Source organism: Puma concolor, chromosome A3 (assembly GCF_028749965.1).
Source record: "Puma concolor isolate L17-30 chromosome A3, mPumCon1.1.hap2, whole genome shotgun sequence".
NCBI classification, from domain to species: Eukaryota; Metazoa; Chordata; class Mammalia; order Carnivora; family Felidae; genus Puma; species Puma concolor.
Window position 1 is genome coordinate 40320072 of NC_141669.1, and position 24811 is coordinate 40344882.

The 24811-nt window shown below is 45.2% G+C and overlaps 1 protein-coding gene across 5 annotated transcripts in view; it reads left to right on the top strand.

Annotated features, from left to right (window-relative positions):
• Positions 1-24811, top strand: part of ST3GAL5 (ST3 beta-galactoside alpha-2,3-sialyltransferase 5) — a 50150-nt gene that overhangs the window by 417 nt on the left and 24922 nt on the right. Inside the window, exon 1 of one of the 5 annotated variants that reach the window (XM_086700679.1) lies at positions 15463-15531. The exons of the other annotated variants lie outside the window; for them this stretch is intronic. Coding sequence (XP_086556805.1) covers positions 15465-15531 — 67 coding nt within the window. The 5' untranslated portion in view covers positions 15463-15464. Of the gene's footprint in view, positions 1-15462; positions 15532-24811 lie in introns of those variants that run through there. 5 annotated transcript variants of the gene reach the window in all.

Genomic DNA, 24811 nt, shown 5'->3' on the forward strand with positions numbered 1-24811 from the left:
CAAGTGTGGACGCGGTGGAAGCTCAGGGGTGAACCGCCAGGTTGTCCAGTCCAGCCGCAGTGGCCCTTTCTCCCCCGGTGTTCCGCAGCGGCTCGGGGTTTAATTCATTGCTGGAAGCTTCCGAGCCAGCAGAGCCGAGTTAACTCATTTCCCTGGGACGGGATTGGGGGACCCTCTGCAGTGTAACTAGCAGCTCCCAAAACTGCCCTTTGCATCCTTCCATAAGACGGGATGTGTGGCGTCTGTACGTAGAAATTCGCCAGTGACCTTCCTTGCCCCCCTCTGCAGCCAGCCCTACGAAAGAGACACGTTTTGGTGACCGTTTGCTTTCCTCTGAATTGTAAGCAGTGACTTGACATAGGCATGCATTCATTATACGCCTTTAGTGTGTAAATAACTCAAGGATTTTGGAGAGCATCTCTCAGAGGTGCCGGGCTAATAGGGAGAGGCGGGGGCTTGTCTCTACCCCACACCAGCTGGGTGACCTTGGCCAATACATATCCCCTTGAGGGGCTCTGTTTCCTGGTCGCTACTGGGAAGCTTGAGCTGCTGCTGATGGCTGTGGTCCCTTTCAGGCCTCTGGTTCAGTGGTTCTGACCGAATAATGTGTTTACCCGTTAAAGGGGTCCTACAAATCAGCTGACTTGAAAGATGAATTTTATGTTCTCATGTCTTAATTCGTGTAGGTGGCCTTTGCTTAATTATGGATCGCTCTTTTAAAAGAGAAAATAGTTTTATGTGCTGCGTTTCTCATCCTTGACTTGCCTGCTTGTGGTGCCAAGCACCCAGCTCAGTCCTGGGGTTACAAAGAGGAAGAAGACTCATCTCCTGCCCTCTGGTGTTTAGCCTCACTCTCCTCTTGTTTTATAACTGCTAATCCTCTTCCACAGAGGGATGCGTTTCCTGAAACTGAGGAATTCATGTCTGTTGAGTGAAGGGGCACAGACTCAAAAACATGATGGGTTGTGGTTTCACTTGTGTAATCCGGAAAGCTGGACAGTTTAGAAGAATGTCTTACATTTCTAGTCTTAGAGCCAGGATCACCTAAATTCCAACACATGCTTAGACAGGAGAGAGTGCTGTGAACTGCCAGAGCACTATAACCAAGATGTCATGGTTCTTCTTCCATGTCTGTCCATTATGTGAGTGCTGCTGTTTCTGTAAGATGAAATGGACCTTATTTGTGATTAGCAGCCATTTCTTCCTCTAAGCCAGAAAAGAAATGAGTGAGATGGGAAGGTATGAGGGAGTTAATGGAAGTGTGAGAGGGCCAACAGGCGTATATTCTAAAAAGTCATTTTATGGTTACCTATTTTGAAAATGCTTATAATTTTGGCCCACATGGCCAAGTTAGTCCCATGCTGTTTGGCAGCAGTGAGGGGAGTTTATCTAGCAAGTTGGCTCTTAGGAGGTGAACAGACTATAATAAAAAAGGTTTAGAGCTCTCTGTGGGAGTCCATCCAGGTGCTGGGGGCCGAAGGGGGATGTCTGGGAGCCAGGAGTTCCTGGGAGGATTAAAACACACCTTCCACACCCTTCTAGTTCATGAGGAACAAATTAATCTGAACTGCCTGTGGAGGGTTGAGATCATTCCCAGAGGGCATGCTCCATGATTTTAAGTCTAGCTGGGCAGCCTTGGCAGAAATAAAACAGCTGGGAAGATATACAGTGATGGTACAAACTTCCTAACTGCAGAGAAAGGAGAAGCAAGGGCTGAATCAGTGTGAAAGGCCTAAATTAGCAAAGGCATCCAAAATGGGGAGGGGTTGCAAATCATCAGCCTGGTGTGGGAAGAAGCCCTAAATATGGATAGCGACGTGTGGGGCTCCTCAGGGAGACAGAACCAGCTTAAGCACACCTGCAGAGGGGGAGCAAGGAAGAAGTGTAAGGGAGTGGGGGAACAATGAGGTTAGAGGGTACAAAGACACTTCCAGGCTTGTCTTATCTGGACAGCTTTTTCTTTCCTTCTTTCTTTTTAAAGTATAGTACACATACTAGAAAAGTAGACACGCTGTAAGTGTACTGTTCACAAGTTTTCCAAACTGAACACACCCACGCACTCAGATCAAGAAGCAGGAGCTCCCCATGTGCTCCCTTCCAGTCCCTACCTCCCTGGGGGCAACCCACCACACCTGACAGTTCCATGCGTGTATAAATGGATCCTGCAGTATCCGACATCTTTCCTAATGAGTTAGGTTTCTGAGATTCACTCGTAATGCTGCCTCTTGCTGTAGTGTGCTTCCTGTCAGTGCTGATTTGGCCTTTGGGTGATTAATATATCACATATTTGTGCACTGTTGATGGACATTTGGGCAGTTTCCAGCATTTGGCTATTGCACATAACGTTGCTGTGACTGTTCTCGTACCCATCTTTGGTATACATACGTATGCATTTCTGATGGTGGTATGGTAGGTGTGTGATTGCTGGGTAATGGGCGTGTGTGTACTCAGCTTTGGGAGCTGCAGGCAAAGCCATGTTATTCCAAGTTTTTAATAACTACGTTGTTATTAGTGTGGTCATCATATGGTTATTATATGGTAATTAGTAGTTAATTTTTATTAGTGTAGTGTTAGTTTTATAATAGTACCTCCTTACTACTAGCTGATGAGGGCAACACCAAGTTTTCACCAAGGAGACAGGCAGGAGTCTTACCAGGAGTCATGATCAGTTTCTATCTGGCTGTGCCCCATGCCCCATATTCTCTTGGCAAGTGCAGTCAGCTCCATGCCCCGGTCTCCCGAGTCACGCAGCAGCACAGGCCGAGCTGTGGGCAACCCAAGAGTTCTGTTGTCAGGGAGAAGTTTCTCTGGCCAAACTGCTTTAACTTATCTCAGCTCCCAGTTCCCTGCAAGCACTTCTGGGAACCTCTCCTCCCTTTTGCTTTCTAAACATTGTACTTTCTATATATTTTTTAGCTCCTTTTTTTTTTTTAATGTTTATTTGTTTTTGAGAGAGAGAGAGAGAAAGAGAATGAGCATGGGAGGGGCAGAGAGAGAGAGGGAGACAGAATCTGAAGCCAGCTTCAGGCTCTGAGCTGTCAGCACAGAGCCAGACACGGGGCTTGAACCCACCAACCGTGAGATCATGACCTGAGCTGAGGTCATATGCTTAACTGACTGAGCCACCCAGGTGCCTGGTACTTTCTATACTTGTTTCTACTTCTCTGATCTGCCTTCTCTGTGCTTCCGCATTTCTGTTAAGAATTCTCTCATGTCATTGAGGAAAAGCACAAGTCTAGGTTAGTCCTTTAAGGCCGTACAAGATATTTTTGTTCTCTTCCTCTGGCATGGAAAAAACATCCAGGATTAAGTTAAGTATCTAAAATCATAATAGATAAGTATCATATGGTATGATTTGATTAATTCAAAGAGGGAAAATTGATAAAAATAAATAAAAAATGTCTGCTTTAATGGAATAGTGGTTCTATCTTTTGGACATTAAGGCTATTTTTAATACCAAGTGTCATTTTCATGATTAAAGGCTTAAATATATTGAGTTCACAGCGGAAGTCGTTGTTCTATGATATGTATAGAGTTCCTTCTTCCCTGGCCACCTTTTCTCAGCTTCTGCCTTTTTTTTTTTTTTTTTTTTATGTGTATTTATTTGTTTGTTTTTGAGAGTGAGAAAGAGAGCATAAGCTGGGGAGGGGAAGAGAATCCCAAGCAGGCTCCATTCATCGTGGCAACACAGGGCCTGCGACAGGGCTCAGTCTCACGAATCGTGAGATCATGACCTGAGCTGAAGAAATCAAGAGTTAGACATTAAACCGACTGAGCCACCCAGGCGCCCCTCAGCTTCTGCTTTCTTATCCTCTTCTATCTTGTTCTTCACCTCCTTTCTGCTTCTGACAAACATCTTGGTCTCATTTCCTATTTAGACTCTAGTGGCAAGAGAGGAAGAGAGTATGGTCCTTTAGTATATGTGCTGCCGAAGCGAGCACGAGAGTATGGTCCTTTAACAGGGCTCCCAATACTCTCCTCCTTTTGCTTGTTATTTTCTGCAGTCACATCCTTAGTTTTCCAGGACTTGGTGGTTGGTGTAGGCTTCTTGCTTATCCTTTCTCTAGTCCAGTGGAACTGTAACTCAAGCCACACATAATTTAAAATGTTCTAGTAGCTACATTTAAAAAGTTGAAAAGAAACAGTTGTATCGAAGTTGCAATTTCTGAGGAATATAAGAACTTCTAAACTGTTATGCACCTAATAACACAGCTTCAAACAATGTAAAGTAAAAAGTGACAGAAGAATAAAAAAAAAAAAGTTGACAAATCTGCCACCAAAGTGAGAGAGATTTTATTATACATCTTTCAGTAACTGATAGAACAAGCTGACTGAAAACCACTAAAGGGTTATTCCAGCAAACAATAAGCTTGATCCAACTGTTTATATAGAAAACATGGTCCCACAAATGAAGATTGTACTTTTACAAAAATTGAGTATACACCTGGTCATGAAATAATTTCTAACATGTTTAAAATAACCAGTATCATACAGAACAAGTTCGCTGGCCACAGTGCAACTAAATTATATCAGTTTTAAATGCTATTTTGGAAAAAAAGTGAGAATTTGAATTTAAAAATATTTAGGCTTGAGAGATAAGTGATAATAATAAACATATATGTCAAAAGTTGTAGGATGACTTATACACTTAAACTATTAGGTACAGTCTTAATTGCTCATATTAACAAGAAAAATAGCAAAAATTAATGATTTAATTAGCTAAATTAAGACATTAGGAACATAGCAATTAAAATGATGGGGCGCCTGGGTGGCGCAGTCGGTTAAGCGTCCGACTTCAGCCAGGTCACGATCTCGCGGTCTGTGAGTTCGAGCCCCGCATCAGGCTCTGGGCTGATGGCTCAGAGCCTGGAGCCTGTTTCCGATTCTGTGTCTCCCTCTCTCTCTGCTCCTCCCCCGTTCATGCTCTGTCTCTCTCTGTCCCAAAAAAGTAAATAAACGTTGAAAAAAAAAAATTTAAAAAAAAAAATAAATAAATAAAATGAATCCAAATTAGAAGGAAGGGAACTTTAAAAAAAAAGGTGAAATTAATTTTAATAATATATTTTAGTTAACCCAGTATGTCCAGTTTATTCTGAAATTAATCTAAAAATTGTTAATGAGCAATTTAAATTTTCGTGTTCATACTCGGTCTTTAAAGCCTGGTGTGTATCTTACTTATATAGAGCACATCTCAATTTGGTTTGGCCACATTTGAAGTACTTAACAGCCACATGTGGCTAGTGGCAACTGTACTGGACAGCACAGCTCTGGATCTTAGCCTGTTTTAAACATTGAGCTGATTTGTCTTGATAAAGGGGACAGTCAGGGCTAACTGTGGTGGTGGGGTTCAGTTTTCTGCCAAGGAAATCTAGGATCATAGGAATCTGGCAGTGTTCAGTGGCTGGCAAAAGAGGAGTGGGCTTTTTGTGAAAAGCTTGGTAAACCCACTCCCCTCCTAACAAACCCACATGCTACAACACATAGATAGGTCAGAAGAAAAGATAAATACTATACTGACTCACTTTATTGTCACCTGCTCTAGACTAGACGACTAGACTAGACTAGAGCAGGTGACAATAAAGTGAGTCAGTATAGCATGCATATATATATATATATATATATATATATATATATATAGTCATTTTTTATGTATATGTCATTATACGTACAGCTCATTTAATTTTCACAAAAGCCATGTGAGTTTGGTATCGTTATTATCCCCATTTTACAAATGAGGATGTTGAGGCTCAGAGGGGTTAAGAAACTAATAAAGTGTAGGGGACAGAGTCTGGGGAAAGTGTCTAGGGGACATTCTGACTCAGGCAGTCTGACCTGGAGGTGGCAAGGAGGCAAATGCATCCCTCCCTTTGCAGCACATAGTGTGTTCCTGCCGCATGCTTGAGAACAACTCCTGTGGAAATTCTTGGAAAGGTCATCCAAGGTGGCTGAGATGGCCGTGTTCCCTGTCCAGGTTGGCGTGTTCCCCTGCAGGCCATCGTCACTCCCCTGGGTCTCCACAGCAGGCTCCTAACTGGTCTCAGGGCACAAGAGGACTTCCCCGTCTCCAGTGTGGCTCAAGAGAGGTCTCTCCAAAATCCAGTTCCAATTAACTTCCCACCCAGTTGCTCCTTTTATCCCAGGATAAAAAATTTCCCATTTCCAGCAGGCCATGGCATGGTCTGCTTCTTTTCTCTAGCTTCTTTTGGTACCTTATTCCCTCCTGGGCTGGACCTTCAGGCACTCCATGCAAAATTTTCCCCTCCGTGCCTGCTGTCACTGCTCAGGTGACACCTGCCTGCCCACCGAGTTCTACTCATTCCTTCCTGGGAGGACCTTTCCTAACCCCTTCCCAGACACACACACACACACACACACACACACACACACACACACCCCCTCAAATCTAAAACATCTTGTAACACAGCCCTCATGTCCAATGTAGAATAAATTTGAAAGAAATACTATGAAAATAATTACATTTGTGATAGATCTACTTGTCTGATTTTTAAAATAAGATCATGAGAGCCTTTTGAAAAAGAGACTGTGTCCGTCTGGCCATTGCTGTAGCCCCAGGCGCGTATTCCATGCTTGATTAAAACTGCTTATATGAGGGGCGCCTGGTGGCTCAGTCGGTTGAGCCTCTGACTTCGGCTCAAGTCATGATCTCACATGATCAAATGTGAGTTCGAGCCCCATATCGGCCTGCTGCTGCTGTCAGCACGGAACCTGCTTAGGATCCTCTGTCCCCTTCTCTTTCTGCTCCTCCCCCGCTCATGCTTTCTCTCTCTGAAAAATAAATAAAACATTAAAAAAAACCTAAAAACCTGCTTATATGAGGATTGCCTGGGTGGCTCAGTCAGTTAAGTATACAACTTCGGCTCAGGTCATGATCTCATGGTTTGAGCCCCATGTCAGGCGCTGTGCTGACAGCTCGGAGCCTGGAGCCTGCTTTGGATTCTGTGTCTCCCTATCTCTCTGCCCCTTCCCCATTCATGCCCTGTCTCTCTCCCTCTCTCAAAAAAATGAATAAACATTAAAAAAAAACCCTGCTTATATGATTGGCAGCATGCTTCTTTGGGGCCTGCCCAAATAATGATTTCCCAAATATTTGGAGCAAAGAGGAAAAGGGATATGTGATTGGGTTATAAAAGGAAATTCTGTGTTTTAGCCATGCCTCTTATAGACCTAAATACCTGTTGTTGGTTTTAAGAGTTCAAACATATTTAACTTTCTCTGAGCTTAAAGTGCCCCAAACAAAACTTTCCTTTTTTCTTCTCTAAGACTGTTCCCACTCCTTCAGTCTCAAAACAGCCAGGGCCTGTCAAACTTCAGGTCCCAATTGTGGTCCCTCCAGTTCCTTTTCTAGGGCCATTTTAAGCTTTTCTTTTCTTTTCTTTTCTTTTCTTTTCTTTTCTTTCATATGTTTATTTATTTATTTTGAGAGGGGGAGAGAGAAACAGAGAGAGAACTTGCATGCTCGTGAGGGAGGGGCAGAGAGAGAGGGAGAAAGAGAATCCCAAGCAGGCTCTGCGCTGACAGCCCTGAAGCCGGGCTTGATTTTATGAACCGTGAGATCATGACCTGAGCTGAAATCAAGTGTCAGATGCTTAACCTACTGAGTCACACAGGCGCCCCTGGGGTCACTTTCTGATTTGAGTTTTATGTGACTAGCTTGCTGCTTCTAGGACGACGTGGCTTACTGAATACTGGATCATGACATAAACTACCTAGCAAATCCTTGACCTCTGTTTCCCTATCCACCTGGACAGCTGCTCCCTGAGAAATATTGCTGAGGTCTTGTTTGACGATGTCACTTCGTAATTTCAAGACTTAGGAACCCATATCCCAACCCTTTCTTTTTGGGGGTGGGATCTTGGTAATTTCAGAATTTGCACACACACTTTCACATCGTCTCATCCCCTATGTTTCCCATTAGGAAGGTCCTCGTGTTGGAGCCTATTTACATTGGGTCCCAGAGTTGATTTTGTTAACTATTATTTCTACTGACTTTCCCGTTCTGTTAAGTATTATTTCTTCATCCCTACTACTTATATCCTTTAGATCAAGAGGGAAATCTTTCATTAAAAAGGTACCTTCTATGAGCTCTGTGCTGACAGCTCAGAGCCTGGAGCCTGCTTCAGATTCTATGTTTCCCTCTCTCTCTGCCCATCCCCTGCTCATGCTCTGTCTCTCTCTCTTAAAAATAAATAAAAATTTTAAAAAAATTTTAAAAGGTACCTTCTAGATTTTGTGCTATTTGTAGTATTCATGGGATTGCCACCGAGTCGTTCTCCTTTACATATTCTGCACATATAATTTGCAATCACAGGGGCCCCCCACTGGAGAGCTCTTATGTAAGGTGTTTTCTTAGAGCTTAGACAGACCCAAACAGGAGGGGCAGTTCTCTAAGCAGTCTTCCCCCATTTATTCCAGTGTCTGTCTTATTCCCTCCGGTCTCCTTCTCTGAGGGGTACCCCTACCTCTGCCATTAAGTCCCCTCAGAGAATGGTGGAGTGGTGGCACTGCGTGGAGCCCTCTTGCGTGCTCTTTGCTCTTTTTCCTTCCTATTACTGGCCTGGATTTGTTATGCAGGCCAGACCTCAGCTGGCAGGGTGCTAGAATAACAGCCCCTGCCAGCTCAGTCACCACATTCTGTGTGGCATCTTTCTTCACGTCTCTTGATCAGCCCCCCTCCTCACGGGGTCTGCTCTGGCTCGGTTGCAGTGACCTCCGTGACCTCTCCTTAGCTGCCTTCAGCCCACTTCCCATCATGAGCTGGCCAGCCTGCTCCAGAGCCACGTAGGGCTGACTGGCACCCCCTCCTTTGAAGCCAGTGTGGAGGTTGTGGTTCCGTCTTAGGCACATCTGCCGCTCTCGCCAGGTCCCCTGTGATCGGGCCAGAGCATGCCTCTGTGGGTATTTTCACATGGTATTTCTTCTATCTGGATGCCTGTTCCTGTCTTCTGTCTCTGAAGTCTTGCCCATCCTTTAGGGACTCGTTTACACATTATCTCCTCAGGGAAGCCTCCCTGATGTCCTGTGACGGAGATGACGGTTCCTTGCTCGGGGTGCTCCAGGTGTATTTCTTCCCCTCTACCGTGGCGTTATTTGGTATTTTGGGTATGAAGGTATTTTGGCCTTCCCTGGCTGGATTCTTCATTTAAAGAAGAACGGGGCTGTGTCTTTTTATCTTTATATTCCCAGCGCCTGGTATATGGAAAGTGCTTATTAAATGTTTATTTAGGCTCTTTCCTTGGTTTGGTTGTTGTTGATAGTGCTGCTGTAAACATCAGGATGCATGTACCCCCTTGAATCTGTATTTGTGTGTCCTTTGGATAAAGACCTAGTAGTGCAGTTGCTGGGTCGCAGGGTTGTTCTATTTTTAACTTTTTGAGGAATCTCCGTACTGTTTTCCAGAGTGGCCGCACCAGTTTGCATTCCCACCAACAGTGCAGGAGAGTCCCTTTCTGTGCATCCTTGCCAACTTCTGTTGTTCCCTGAGTTGTTAATGTTAGCCATTCTGACAGGTATGAGATGGTATCTCATCATGGTTTTGCTTTTTTTATTATTTTTTTATTACAAAAAATTTTTTTTTAAATGTTTATTTATTTTTGAGGCAGAGAGACAGAGCACGAACAGGGGAGGGGCAGAGGTGGGGTGGGGAACACAGAATCCGAAGCAGGCTCCAGGCTCCGAGCTGTCAGCACAGAGCCCAATGTGGGGCTTGAACTCACAACCCGTGAGATCAGGACCTGAGCCGAAGTCGGACGCTTAACTGACTGAGCCACCCAGGCGCCCCCATCATGGTTTTTTTGATTTGTATTTCCCTGATGATGAGTGATGTTGAGCATCTTTTCATGTGTCTGTTAGCCATCTGGATGTCTTCCTTTTAAAAATGTCTATTCATGTCTTCCTCTCATTTCTTCACTGGATTATTTATTTTTTGGGTGTTGAGTTTGATAAGTTCTTTGTAGATTTTAGATACTAACCCTTTATCAGATATGTCATTTGCAAATATCTTCTCCCATTCCATAGGCTGCCTTTTAATTTTGTTGATTGTTTCCTTTGGTGTTTATAGCAGCATTATCAACAATAGCCAAACTATGGAAAGAGCCCAAATATCCATCAACTATGAATGCATAAAGAAGATGTGGTATCTATATACAATGGAATATTACTCAGCCGTCAGAAACAATGAAACCTTGCCATTTGCAGCAACGTGGATGGAGCTAGAGTGTATTATGCTAAGCAAAATAAGTCAGCCAGAGAAAGACAAGTACCATATGATTTCACTCATATGTGAAGTTTAGGAAACAAAACCAACAAACATTTGGGAAGGGGGGCAGAAAAAGAGAGGGAAACAAACTATAAGAATCTCTTAACGATAAAGAACAAACTGAGGGTTGATGGAGGGAGGTGGGTGGGGGATGGGCTGAATGGGTAATGGGTGTTAAGGAGGGCACTTATTATGGTGAGCACTGGGTGTTATATGTAAGTTATGATCACTAAATTCTACTGAAACCAATATTACACTATATGCTAACTAACTAGAACTTAAATGAAAATTTGGAAGAAAAAAATGTTTATTTAAAGGATTGTTAGGGGGAGCAAAGCAAATTAGACAACAATATGGACCAGCTCTCTGCAACTGGGGGTTTACAAGAGAATTAAGCCCTGCTACTCTAGGGCAACCATTGTAAGTTATGAATAAATTTCTCTCCCATGCTTCCGGAATGATTCTAGTTATAGACCATCCTTGGGAGAATTGGGAAAATAGGTATTCAGATCCTTTTGGGCTCAATTCTCTAGCCAAACGCAGCTTGAAGAGGCCTGGTATAGACTCTTTGATCCCAATCCTGATAAAATATACATATACAAAGAGTAAAGACTGATGGAATTGAAGACCAGAATGTTAACAGTGGCTATTACTGGGTCGTAGTATGACAAGCAGTATGTGATTTCAAAATGTTCTTTCCACTCTTGTATAATTTCTGAAGTTTCTAACTTTTTGATAATAGACTTGTAAAAAATACTTTTTGAATAAGCCAAGCCAGAGTTCTTAAAGCTGACCGCCTCCTCTAAGGCAGTAGTGAGTTGGGGTTTTTGTTTTTAAACGTAACAACATGCTGCACCAAGACCAGGAATCGTGGAGCTGAGCCCCTCAGCGTTGCCGCTGGAGAATCGGGCCTCAGGTGTGAGGATGACTCTGGCTGTCAGCTCTCTGGACGTGGGTGTCTCTTTTTGCTGGCGCTGGACACCTTCGAATTGAAGGGCTGAGTTTCTAGCAGGCATGCTCACCATGAGAGGAACTAGCATGCACATGGATACTCACATATACTCTCAAAAGTAAATCTAGGGGCGCCTGGGAGGCTCAGTCGGTTAAGCATCCCACTTCGGCTCAGGTCCTGATCCCACAGTTTGTGAGTTCGAGCCCCACATCGAGCTCTGTGCTGACAGCTCAGAGCCTGGAGCCTGCTTTGGATTCTGTGTCTCCCTTTCTCTCTGCCCCTCCCCTACTAACTCTCTGTCTCTTTCTCTCTCTCAAAAATAAACATTTTAAAAAAAGGTAAATATAGAGGTGTTTTTCCCCCTTGATTGCTCAGAGTGAATGTAACCCAGCGTTATTTGAATTAAGTCTCACGTGCTAATTCTTGCTCATGACTTACTGCTTCAATCAGCCCTATTTTTTCCCCTGAAGTTTGACCTTGTTTGTCCTCATACAGGATTTCATTCTTATTCCGGCAAGAATCCACCAGTGGCTGCTGAAATAAGTATTTAATGAGAACAGGGTATTTATTTAGTGCCTAAGTATCTTCCATCAAGTTACTTATTAATTACAAAGGAAAAATAGTAACTTGACAGCAGAGAAACCTGCCTCATGCTACTTTAACCAGTTGATCAAATTGAACATCACCAGGAGTGGGACAGTCAGCATCGTGTGGCTCCTGACAAAATGCATCGAGAAGAACACAGCATCAGTCTGTGATGTTTCTGCCAAAAGTGTATAACTTGAATATAATCATGAAGAAATTGACAAACCCCAAATGAGGGACATTCTATAAAATAACTGGCCTGTGCTTGTCAAAAAATGCCAAGGTCATTAAAGATAAAGGAACTGTTTCAGCTTGAAGGAGGTTGAAAAGATGTGACAGCTGAATGCCACATGTGCTCCTTTTTGCTCTAGGGCCATTATTGGGACTACTAGAGAAATTCATATAAGTTCTTTAGATTAGATGGTATTGAAACAACAAAAGCTGCTTGATTTTTATCATTATGTTGTGGTTGTGTAAGGGAATATCTTTGTCTTTAGGAAATACTAAAATGTTAAAATATTTACAGGGGGAATATCATCATGTTTTCAACTACTTTCAAACGGGTAAAAAAGTAATATGCATATTATATTGTATTATGTAGCAAGACAGAGCAAATGTGGTAGAATGTTACCAGTTGGGGAGTCTGGGTGAAAGGGATCCAGGAATTTTTTTTGTACTGTTCATGCAGTCTTTCTGTAAGTTTGGGATTATGTCAAAAAATAGAGTTAATAGAGTTTAAAAACTCGGAAGTCTGCAGGTCATGGTGCTGTGGCAAGTCTAGCATCAGAAGCCACATGGGGCTTTTCAGGGTCTCCCCTTTCCGTGGTCATTAATGAAGTCATTACCCACAACGCTGAGCTCTCTTTAGCATTGGCTCTGCTCCCCCGGGCGTCAGCAGAAGACAGGGTGCAAGATCACCAAAAGTGCAGCTTCACCTGACAGGAAGGTTTCTTTCTTCCGCTGTCTGCTGCTCCCTTTCCAGAGACTTGACTCCTGCTGGCTGTCTTCAGGTAGCCTGGTCAGCCAGCTCTGATCCACACATTTACCTGGTTTAGACTAGACCTACCACTGTCCTGTAACAGAGGCTTCCCAGGCAGAATGTAACTTCGGAAATATATTTAAACACAGTTGAGAGTGTTGATGCATGAGATCAGTGCACTTCACCAAGATGCTTTGGTTGAGCGCTTGCCAATAAGTAAGGCACAGGGCCCGCAGAGGGTATGCTTTGCTTAAAGCTTTGGCATCAGTCAGTTAAAGATGGTCCACCCTCCTGCTTGATGAAACCTCAGATTGTATGTTTTGGCAAAAATCCCGCATCTTTTGCGTTCTGCGTAAGCAGGGGCGGGGTCTTGTCCAGCCCCCACTGCATTTCATACAGTTTAGGACAACGTTCTATGTTTTGGCTGGAGCCTCTCCTGTGGGGTGGGGTGACAGGGGCTGTTCTTGGATTCAGAAGGGGAGCTCTACGCTAGGGCCTGAGGTGGGTGTGTGGGTGGATCTGCTTATCAGAATTTGCAGAGAGGAGTTCCTCTGAAACTGTCCAGCCCTAGGGAACAGAATATGATAAGAACAGTGAAGCCTCTATACCTCCTTCCTGTCTTTCTTTCCCTTCCAGCTCTCCTTTCACAGAATTTCCTAACCCTCAGCCTCCACTCCATTTTCTCCACTCTGTGTCCCCCACTCCTCTGTTTCCCCTTTAATTTTTTTAAACCCATCTCCCTCCACTTATTCCAGCTTCCTATTTCTCTCTCCTAAATGGCCATAATGTATAAGTGTCCATTGAATCAGCTAAGATTTATGTTTCCTGTTCTTACTTTGAAAAGTAGTGAGACTCATAAATTTTAGTGGAAGAAGAGGCAGTGGAAATGTTCTCATCCAATCCTGCTTTTTACATCTTAGCAAACATCCTAAAGAATGACTTGGCCATTATCAAACAGCCAAACAGTGAGACTGTTTTAATCTCTTTTCCTCTTAAGAAACAATACAAAACAGACCCAGCTTCTCTTCTATTTCCCATGGTGGTGGGGGGGCCAATCATTTGACTTTGTTTGTCTCCTTTCCCCAGGGCCCTGCACATGCACGTGCACGTGCGCATGCGCGCGCGCACACACACACACACACACACACACACACACACACACTGATTCTCATTTGAAAAATCCCATCCCTGTTCTCCATGATGTAGGCATGCTCTGGACAGTTCACAAATGCCCAGTAGTTGTGACATCTGGACACAGGGAAGGATCTGGTCCTCACGTCTGCACATTAGGACCGTGCTAACTCTGGGTTAGCTATTCTGCAGGAATCTGGGTACGGGCCTCTGATGAGTGTGTTCATTCATTTGTTGGTTCATTCCTTCAGCAAGTAGTTAAGTACTTCTTACATGCTAGGCACCGTTTTAGGTTCTGAGGTTATAGCAGAGAACACAATTACCAGAACCTCTTTTCTAGGAAGCTTATGTTTTAGTGGGGAGAGCAGACAACAGGCAAATATGTCTGAGTCCTAAAGAGTACTTTAAAGTAAAGCAGGGGTGAATAACAGGGCTTAGGGGTGAGGATGCTCTTTTACAAGGAAGGTGACTTTTGAATAAAGACCAGAATAAAGATGGTGAGGGAGAGAGCCACCTGGAGGCCTGGCAGAGACAAATGAAGACCCTGAGGTGGGGTGGGCGTGGAAACAAGAGACCTCTAGGCTGAAGGGGAGTGAGGAGGGAGGGGAGTATAAGAGAGAGGTAGGGAGGGGGGAAGAAGGTTCTGGATTTGACCCCGCAAGAGGTGCTGCTCTCTTGACATCTTTGTCATGTTAGTAAAATCTTGGAGAAACACCATGTGTAGTTTCTGGGCATGTTCGAGTTTTGGAGAATGTTTATGTATTCCAAGGACTCAGAATTAATTGCCTTAGCATCTTTAAACATGTAAAAAGCCAGCAACTGAGTGAAAGTAATGGTGTATTCTCAGCCTTAGAGGAATGCTGGTTGATTAGCAGTAGATTAAAACGCACACCTCGGAATCATTGAAGTGCTTGCATTTAAAAAAAAATTTTTTTTTTAACGTTTATTTTTGAGACAGAGAGCATGAACGGGGGAGGGTCAGAGAGAGAAGGAAACACAGAATCTGAAACAGGCTCCAGGCTCTGAGTTGTCATCACAGAACCCGATGCAGGGCTCGAACTCACGGACTGCGAGATCATGACCTGAGCCGAAGTCGGATGCTTAACTGACTGAGCCACCCAGGCACCCCTGAAGTGCTTGCATTTTGGTTGGTGGGCAAAACTAGTAGAGTGCGGATGCATTCATGGAGCAACGCTTTTATTTTTCATTTCAGTAGACAGGTCCTCGTAACTGCACAGTTTGTAGGAGGACCTGAAAATCTTTAGGCTGAAATCTGTTGTTAATTATAGCTTACCAGAGAGCAGAGTTTCTCAAAGTACCACACCCACATAACTCAGGGGAACTTGCTTAAAATGCACATTTGGCGTCCTTGCCTATTCCTAGCAGGTGGGAAATTCTGGAGATGAGGTCTGGGAATCTCCATACTTTACAGCCTTTTCCAGTGGTTCTTGTGCATGCTCAGGTTGGAGAACCATTGGCCAAGACAGTGGTGGAGGCATTGATTATTTATTTCTTCTTCTTATTATTTACTTACACAATAGATGTTCATTACTCACAGTTCTGGAGGCTGGAAACCCAAGATCAAAACACTGACAGATCCTGTGTCTGGTGAGAGCCCTTTCCTGGTTCACAGATAACCATCTTTCCATATCCTCACCTGGTGGAAGGCACTGGTCATTTCAGTTGAATGAATCGTAGAAGACAGGAGATGATTGGGTGTGGTCTCAGCACCAGAGCTCTTCCAGCACTTCCTTTGTGGTCTTGATATCGTGGGTGAAATTTCACATTCCTAAAAGACAAGTAAGACACTGCCTACCCAGTAGAAACAGGGCAGGATGGTGTAGAGGGAGTTTTCCCCCTTGGGTGGAGGGAGTGGAATGGGATAAAGGTGCTTTGCTTTGATTGTATGGATCCAGGAATGAGTGTGGCCCTTCCATCCCCATGTACACCTGGAACTCGCATACCCTGCAGGCTGGTGCTCTGCCCTGGCTGCTGCGTGAATGCAGGCCTGTGCCTGTCTGTTGGCTTACACATTGCACATGTGAGAACACGATCACCTACCTTGATGAATCCAGTTTCTTGAGACCATGCAATCCGAACCAAATATTAAAAATATTAGATCCTGAAACTCAAGTATCTTCGACTTTTAGTCCACAGTCTTTGGTTTTCCGTTTTTGCTGTGAGTTTAGTTACCCTCAATACTTTAGGAATATGGCAGTGTTGGAATGTTCATACAGACGGTGATTTTATTCCAATGGATAGAGTTTTGCCCCCCAGGGGACATTTGGCAATGTCTGGAGACAGTTTTGATTGTCACAGCTGGGAGAGATGAGCAGGACCAGAGATGCTAGTGGCATCTGGGGAGCAGAGGCCAGGGACGCTGCTACACATCGTACACAAGACAGCCTCCCACAACAAAGAATCACCCAGCCCCAAATGTCAGTAGTGCTGAGCTGAAGAAACCCCGCAAAAGATCAGTTGCATGCTTCTTATCTGTGTTGTGTCTTAGGATTCTTTTTTTTTTTAAGTTTATTTATTTTGTGTGTGTGTGTGTGTGTGTGTGTGTGTGTGTGTGTGTGTGTGTGAGAGAGAGAGAGAGAGAGAGAGAGAGAGAGAGAGAGAGAGAGAACACTCAACAAGTGGGGTGGGAGGGGGCGGGCAGAGAGAGGGAGAGACAGAATCCCAAGTAAGCTCTGGGACATCAGCACAGAGCCTGATGTGGGGCTTGAACTCAGTAACCGTGAGCTCATGACCTGAGCCAAGACCAAGAGACAGATGCTTAACCGACTGTGCCACCCATGCACCCCTATGTCTTAGGATTCCAAGTGAGCTTTCATACAAACAAAGTTCCACAGCTAAAACTGGTTTGGAATTACCTAGATTGTCTGCCTGGGTGGACAGGAGGACAGGTTGACTTCTGGAATCAGTAGGAGAAAAGTAACATGTCACGCAGAGCTCTGGAAGCCATAGGTAAGGCCCTGGACTAGAGTACTCTTGAGCTTTTCTGACAAAACCGCCATTCCCCTACCTGCAGCTGCCTCTCCCTGTGGGGTGGGGGTAGGAGTGAGTTTAGTGTAGAACTTCACTGGTCCCTGCTGCTGCCCTGGGCTCCCAGCCCTGCCGCTTTTGCCCTGTGCCCACGTTTGGGCTTTGGCGAGACAGCCCAGGAGTCAGCTCTGTGACTCGACCCTGTCTGTGTGTGTGCTGAGTGGCAGGTGCCGTGCTTCTAAACAGCCTCCTTGCTCCCACGGCCCTCCCCACACCACTATGGATACATTCTTGTCATCACTTCCCTCCACCTTGGGTCTCTAGAAAGTGGGGACTCATTCCAGACTCCATCTGTCATGTCGTCTCTGCATGCCCACAGAATCGATGAAATGAACACTTAGAAATCACCCCTTTTGTGTGTGGGCACCCATTATTACTTGTTTACGATAGAGCAATATAAAATGCATTTTGTTTAGGACCTCTCAGGCTGCTTTCTTAAATATTTGGACTTCAGAGTGCTTTGAACCCAGGCTTGGAATTGTCATGTCAGGGTTACTGATTTTGCTCAATATTTCCTTTTGTGATTTCCAGCAGTACTTCCTGTGTTCCTTCCCTTCCTCCCTGACCCCTTGAAGGTGGGCTTACCAAGGTTAAGAAGGCTCTGCACTGTGTTCTTCCCCTCCGGGATCTTATCTCTTTAGAGCAGTCTTAACTCTACCTTTATCGAAATGTCCCCGGACCTTATCTGTTGTGGCACATCCTACTATTGATGGTTACAGATCCCCTGTTTCCTTCCTTACTAACAGAACCCTAATTTTGTTTGGGGAAGCCTGTGGCCCAGCTTGTAAAAGTTCCTGGCTAACTTCGCAGCCGGGGGTAGCCACGTGATACCGTTCCCGTTCTGGCCAAAGAGATATGAATGAGAGACAAACAGATGTAAATGGAAGCCTGTCGGTTTCTAGTTTCCGGGGAAGGTTTCCCTCTCCTGATATAGGTGCTTCCCCTTCCTTTGCATCTCGTCCCTCTTCTCCTTCCTGCCTGGACTGTGGAATGGAGGTTGGCCACGTATGAATGCTGGAGGAACAGAAGCTTGGGGGGTGGGTGGGTGGGTGTGTGGCATTGCATCAGCCTGGCCTGCTTGCCCCTAGATTTCTGGTTCTGTGAGAGAACGAAACCTGACTTGGCTAAAAGCCATGCTACCCGGGTTTCTGTTACATGCAGCCAAGGGCACCCTCTGACTGATATTCCAGGGCCCCAAGCCTGGGTTCTCCGTTGTAACAAGACATATCAGCCTGGTGGCCCACAGGCGTCTGAGACTCAGCAGGGCCAAACTGACCTTTGTGTCCCCATAGCTTCCATCCTTGTGACCTTTCTCTACAGAGAGCTCCACCATCCTCCCCGTCACTTGAGCTGTCTTCCCTCCTGCCTGCTAAAGCACATCTGGTCTATCCCAAGCCTTGTCGGTGCTGCAGCCGAAGCCCTTCCTCTCCCCAGTGCTGCTGCCATCTTTGCTGAGGCACCCAGGATCTGCGGCTGGGAATGCTGGGCTGGCTCCCCACCAGCCTCTGGTCTCAGGCTCTCCACCCCTGCCCCTGCTATCCTTGCTGCTTCCCCATTGATTTTCCTCCACATTTCATGACGCTTCTTGAATAAAGTCCTCAAGGGCTTCTTGTGATTGTCCATGACCTTCTGCAGTCTTCCATATGACCTCATGGCGTGTCTTAGGTTGGGTTCCATAGAAGCAGAGCCTGAAACAGGACTCAGGGGCCCCTGGTTCATTGAGGGGTCTGCCAGGAGAAAGGGGTGAGGTTGGGGTGGGGGGAGAGACAGGGAAAGGAGCTGAGCACAGCTGTGGTCCCAGCTGATTCCAGGCGTTCTCCCGGAGGCACGAGGGCTAGTCTTTTGTACCTCCTCAATCAATTGGGTGGGGCTGTAGCACACATCTGCTGAGTGGGGGCAGATGCGTGCTGTTGGCAACGGGCATTCGCAGCTGATCTGTGGCCCCAGCCCTTGGGTGTCCAACAGGACCACAATATTGCCTTAACTCCTGCCTGCACCCCACCCCCACCCCATGCCAGTCATTTGCTGTTCCCCAAACTAACCAGGCCTCTGCCCTTTGCTCATCCCCAAGAGGGAGTGCCTCTTCCCTCCCTGCCCAGCCCCTCTGCTGCGCCCCCTGCTCGTGCTGTGCATTCTCCGGGGCACCCCAAAGCTGTCTTTTCCCCAAGGACAGGCTTCCTGCCTCGTCTTCTGTTCTCCTTTATCAAGTAGAAGCCTTCATCTCAAACACAAAACCCAAACACGATCTAAGTGACTATTTTCTCAACTTTCCCTGGATGGTACATACCTTATACCAGTCTTGTTAAAGGAGAGGAGTTAATTTATTCCATACTGTGGATGCCTGAGGGTTTAACTGTCTCAGACCCGGTGGGCAGGACTGGCTGCCGGGGTGGATGTTGTGTTGAGCCTCCAGCCAAATTTCCAGCTGCCTCCAGGTCATCTTTGTCTAGTTGTTTATCATCTCACATTCACCACATCATCACAAAACTACAAAAATTGACTCCCGTCCCTGTCTTTCCATAACTGGGATGCAGCTTTACGCTTGCTCACTTGTCGCGGCTGATTGCCTTCCTTTCGGTAGATCTCTGTCCTGTCCCTTCTTCCTGCTCCTCACCAGGGCAGGCCTCGGGCTCCCCTTTCATCTGGACAGCAGCGAGCACTCAGTATCCTGCCTCGCTGTCCCTCAGTGGGCAACCTAGCACGCAGCTGTGAAGTCCTCTGCTCCCAGAATCCTCCCACCCTAAAAGGCATGTTCTTTCAGCTGCTGCCATATTAACATCTAAGCTGTACCTGTTCTCCTTTCCAGGCAGTGCACTCCAGCCATGTTGGCTTACTCACCTCAAGTTCACATTTTTGTTTATAACAGTCTGTGCCTTGGCATGCCTTCATTATTAAAATGAAAAACACTTCACATACTCGCATACGTTCCCTTCCTAAAGCACCCCAGGTGGAAGGGCATGGACTTGGAGGTGAATAGATGTAGGTTGGAATTCTTGGCCCCTTATCCACGTATGACCTTTGGCAGGTTAAATGCATTGCAGTCCAATGAAGGGGGTGTTTTTAGGATTTGGTGATATTGTGTGTAGGCTTTACCTCCCAATAAATATGAATGCCCTGTCCACTCTTGTACCAGTGGTTGTCTATATTGGCAATTTGGCAGTTCCTCGTGTCCTGCTTTGTGGTGTCTGTTCTAATCTTGTCTTGAATGGTTAATTTTTCATTCTGAAAATGTTAGTGCCATTTCTACAAATAGACCGAAAACCTGGGCCTGGCCCTTTATCCATCTGGGCCTGGCCCTTTATCCATCAGGGCCTTAATAAGAATTATTTCTTCACCAGGCATGTAAGCATTTAAGAAGGATATGTTATGTTTTTATGTGTGAGTAGAAATACATAATTTTGAAAGCCAAGACTTTTCTGCATAAAGATGCTTAGCAAAGCCATGATATGGAGGCTCTTACCACAGCAGTTTGGGCGGGAAGAGGGCCAGACTTAGAGTCCTGGACCCTAGCACTTAGGAGGAGGCAGTAGGGGAAGAGCTGCCCACGAAGGGGGCGGGGAAGGAGAGCAGGAGGGACAGAAGACAGGCAATCCGTTGGTGATGGCCTGCCAACAGAAGTCCTTGGGCGAGTGCCTGAAACCACCATCACCTCTGAAACTCTCATAAGAAACCAAGTATTTGTTCAATAAGTACGTATTAGGTGCCTATTATGTGCCTCTTACCATTCTAGGCACTGTGAATTCAGTGGTGAGCAAAGTGAAGACCCCTGCTTCCTTGCAGTCTGTACTCTGGTGGGGGAGACAAGAGACAAATGTATATTAAAAGGGAAAAAAATGTATAAATAACATGTCTCCTGATAGTAAGTGTTCCAAAGACCAAATAAAGCATGCACATAGGAATCAACATAGGCAGTTTTGGTAAGTAGGGCATATCTGTAGTAGTTCCATTATTCTAGACTAAGCAGTCTTCATGTTACGTAAATGAATTGACTCGAGCGGAGGGTTCCGATCACCAAAGTGAGTTCAGTCTGTGTGTGCACGTGCACAGGCTGGCAGGGGTGGCTTTCGTGTGGAGCAGTGTTCGTGACACTCTGCTTCTCCAGCTGATGCTGGCGAGTGCAAGCCCTCGGAAGCTCTAGGAATACTGCGGTCATCCTTCATCTGTTGATTTCACTCACCAGTTTTTTGAAGACCCCTGATGCTCAGGTAGAGCCAGGCATGCGGCTTCCACACAGTGGCAGGGGGAGCTCAGACCACCAGGACTTGCTGAGTGTCAATGTTCTTCATTTTGCTTCTGCATAAATATATTTTTTTCCCAACTCAGCAGACCCCCCCACAAAATATAGTAACTTAGAAACTTACAGTTCCTACTACTTTTTTTTTTTTTTTGCCTTTAAGTGCTTCATTTATGATATAGTGTCCCCAACACACTAAGAGATGCTTCAGGGTTCCTAAAAATATTTTTCATTTGAGTGGTTTTCAAATTTCTTTTCATCCTAGGGGAAGGACCCTTCCTCCCGCCATGAAAATGTCTTTAAGTTTGCAGAGATTAAAACGGTAATGCACAGAATGCAAAATGAAAAATAAATTTATCCACAATTGTTGATTATGATCGAGAAGCCCTGGAGATCGATCGGGGCTGGGAATGAAAGAGAGAAGCCTAAGGGGAAGGTTTGCAGCTTGGGTGGCTGAGTGGATGGTGCACCTTCAAAATAATGTGAAGAATAGAGGCAATGCCAGGTTCTGCTCTGTACTGTTGTCTGAGATGAAGACCGTAGGCAGGTTGTTGGACACATAGTCTGAGCTTGGGTGACAGGTCTGCACAGGGAGTTGGGTCTAGGGGTTACTCCCTTGAGGACATGGGTTAAAGGCTGGTGGTGGAATCTGGTGGTATTCAAGGAGGAGATTGTGCTGGGGGTGGAGACCAGGACCCTGGAGGCATAAGATGTGCATGTGGGAGTGCAAGGGAAGATTTAAGAAGTTTTAAAGGAGGTGTGTTTCCAAGGTATCCGAGGCATGGTGTGTAGACTGGTTGAAGGGAGGTAGGCAGGCTGGAAACAGCTTGGCCGTCGCAGGGAGCAGTGACAGCGAGGGGCCAGTGACCAGTGAGCACTGAGCATTGAGAGGTTCTGCAGGTTGAGAAAGGGTTTGGAGGAGTATGTGAGGGGCTTCAAGAGGATGTTGTTTCTCCGGAGATACCAGGAAGGGCTGGAGTTTCTCCATGATAGGGCTGGAGCCAAAACTGTGGCTGGAAGTGAGGGTGACCAAAAGGCACAAGAGCCTTAAAGCCCCAACAGATGAAGCATATCAAATGAGACTGGGTGCCTGTAAGTTCCCTTTCTGTGGGATAATAGTAACAACAGCCAGCAAGTACATGGTGCTTATGATGTGCAATCACTTTCTCCATGTGAATTCTATGAAGTCGGTAATATTGCTACACCCATTTTACAGATGAGGAAATGGAGCTGCAGGAGTTACAGTGATTTGCCCAAAGTTTCCCCACTGGTAGGTGGAGGAGCTGAGCCCAGGTGACGGGCTGTAGATACTGTGTTCTCATACTCCTTCTCATGAGGTCCTCTCCAGTATGATTAGAAAAAAACAAAACAGCTTTTTTTTTTTTTTGGAGCATATGAGCAGGACTAGACCTGCTGTCACCCCCAGAGTCCCTCCTTTCCTTGAACAAGCCCACTTTCCTGAAAGTGGCACGAGAGCATCATCTGATATACTAGTCACTGTCCAGCAGGAAACCAGAAACGATGCTGATGCTTCTGGCAGGGAGGGTTTTCATGCAGGGGATTGATCACAAAGACATCGGCAGGCCTGGAGATAGCAAAGTGAGAGAGAAGTGTCAGCCAGAGATCAGGAAGCTTCTGTCACCCGGGGCTGAGGCTTGTACTTGTCACAAAGCTTCTGGAGATGCCATCACTTCTCTCAAGTAGAAACCGCAGACACTGGATGCCCACTGATGCTGTGGAGTCACATGTAGTCGCCCTCCCTTGCCTGTGACTGTCACCACCCCTGTCAGAACCTGCACTGCGTCAGGGGCCTGGAAAGGTTGCTTCCTCCTCTTGTCTTCCAGTCTTCTACCAGGACATCCCCCAGTCACAGCTCAGCAGGAAGCCGGCTGGCCACAGTCTGAGGAAGGAAATTTCACAGGCTTACAGCCTGCGGGGCAGTGCTGTCCAGCACACCAGTGACAGGCAGAGGTGGAGACCCGCTTCTCTCTGACACTGCGGTCTCTGGGTTTGCTGGAGGTCCACCTCGGCGCAAATCATGTGTCATTCTGGTTGTAAAAACAGAGACATCTTAGAATGTCTGTTTTATATACATATAGGTTCCAGGTAGCCTGCTGGTTCCCACCACTTGGCTGGCCATGCATCTGAGTAACCTCAAGTTGTGGTGTTTAAAAACGTTCCAGGGTCTCAGTTGTTCTTCAGGAAGGGTTTACTAGTGAGGTACTTGGGACTGTTTTTTGAAACTCTTCAGAAGGATACTTGTCTACAAAAATCCTGCACTGTAGTGCTACACAGTTAAAATTAGAACTGATGGAGAAATTGTTTCTAGGAGCAGAAAGATTAAATACTTGAATGTCAGTTTGATAAAAGATTTTGTTCAGAGGAAATGACACAACTTGAATGGAAATGAAGTGTATAATGAGATACAACTGTCTCTTGGCCAAATGACTATAATAAAGATATTATTTCTTAAATTAATATATAAATTTATCATAATAGCAAAATATAATAGGTGCCTATATTAGTTGAGATATAACTTCACTTTTAATTAACAATATCTTAAGCAAGACAGAAGTTTAGTTCTCCACCTTATAACAGCCCAGAGGCAGGCAGTCCTAGGTAGAATGCCCATGGGGTTGTCCAGGAACCCAGGCCCCTTCTCTGTTGTTGCTTCACCATCCCTTGGTGACGTGCTTTCCGTGTGGTCCAGAGTGGCTCATCATGTGTCAGTATTTCAGTCAGCAGGAAAAGAGATAAAGGTGTATTCCAAGGAATACACCCTGGAAGTTATACAAGTCACTTTTGCTCATATCTCATTGGCTAGAACTTAGTCACAAGGCCATACCTAATTCCAAGGGAGGCTGGGAAATGTAGTCTTCATGTTGGGAGGCCATGCACCCTAGCTAAAAATCCAGAGTTCTACCAAGTTGTCAGGAAGGGGGAAACTGATATGGGGGGGGGGGGGGGAGGAGAATGTATTGATTTCTACTATAGTACTTCTTGGAATATTATTTAGAAATTGAAATTTTGAGAATAAAATTAATTCAAAAGAATAAGTAGGCAAGCATACCCAAGAACATATAACTTTTTAAGAAAAATGTCTTTTAAAATTGCCATATTTTCTTTTTTTTGTTAGTGTAACGCTTTTGTTGTTTTAAATATAACATTTCCTCTTTATATATATATATATATATATATATATATATATATATATATATAACACTTCCTCTTTGAACTTTATTATAGAAAATTTCAGATGTACAAAAGCATTAGAGTATTGAGAAAGGTTTAATGAGCCCCATGTGTCTAGTACCCAGCTTTGACACTTAATCCATTTAATTAATTAACTAAAAAAAATTTTTTTTGAGGGAGAAAGAGAGTGTGACGAGTGAGCGAGAGAGGGAGAGGGAGAGCGAGAGCGAGAGATAGGGAGGGAGGGAGAGAGAATCTTAAGCAGGCTCCACACCTGCTTAACCCCAAAGCAGGGCTCAATCTCATGACCCTGGAATTGTGACTTGAGCCAAAATCAAGAGTCGGTTCTCAACTGATTGAGCCATCCACACGCCCCAATACTTAATCAGTTTAAAGCTAGAGTTGCCTCATCTA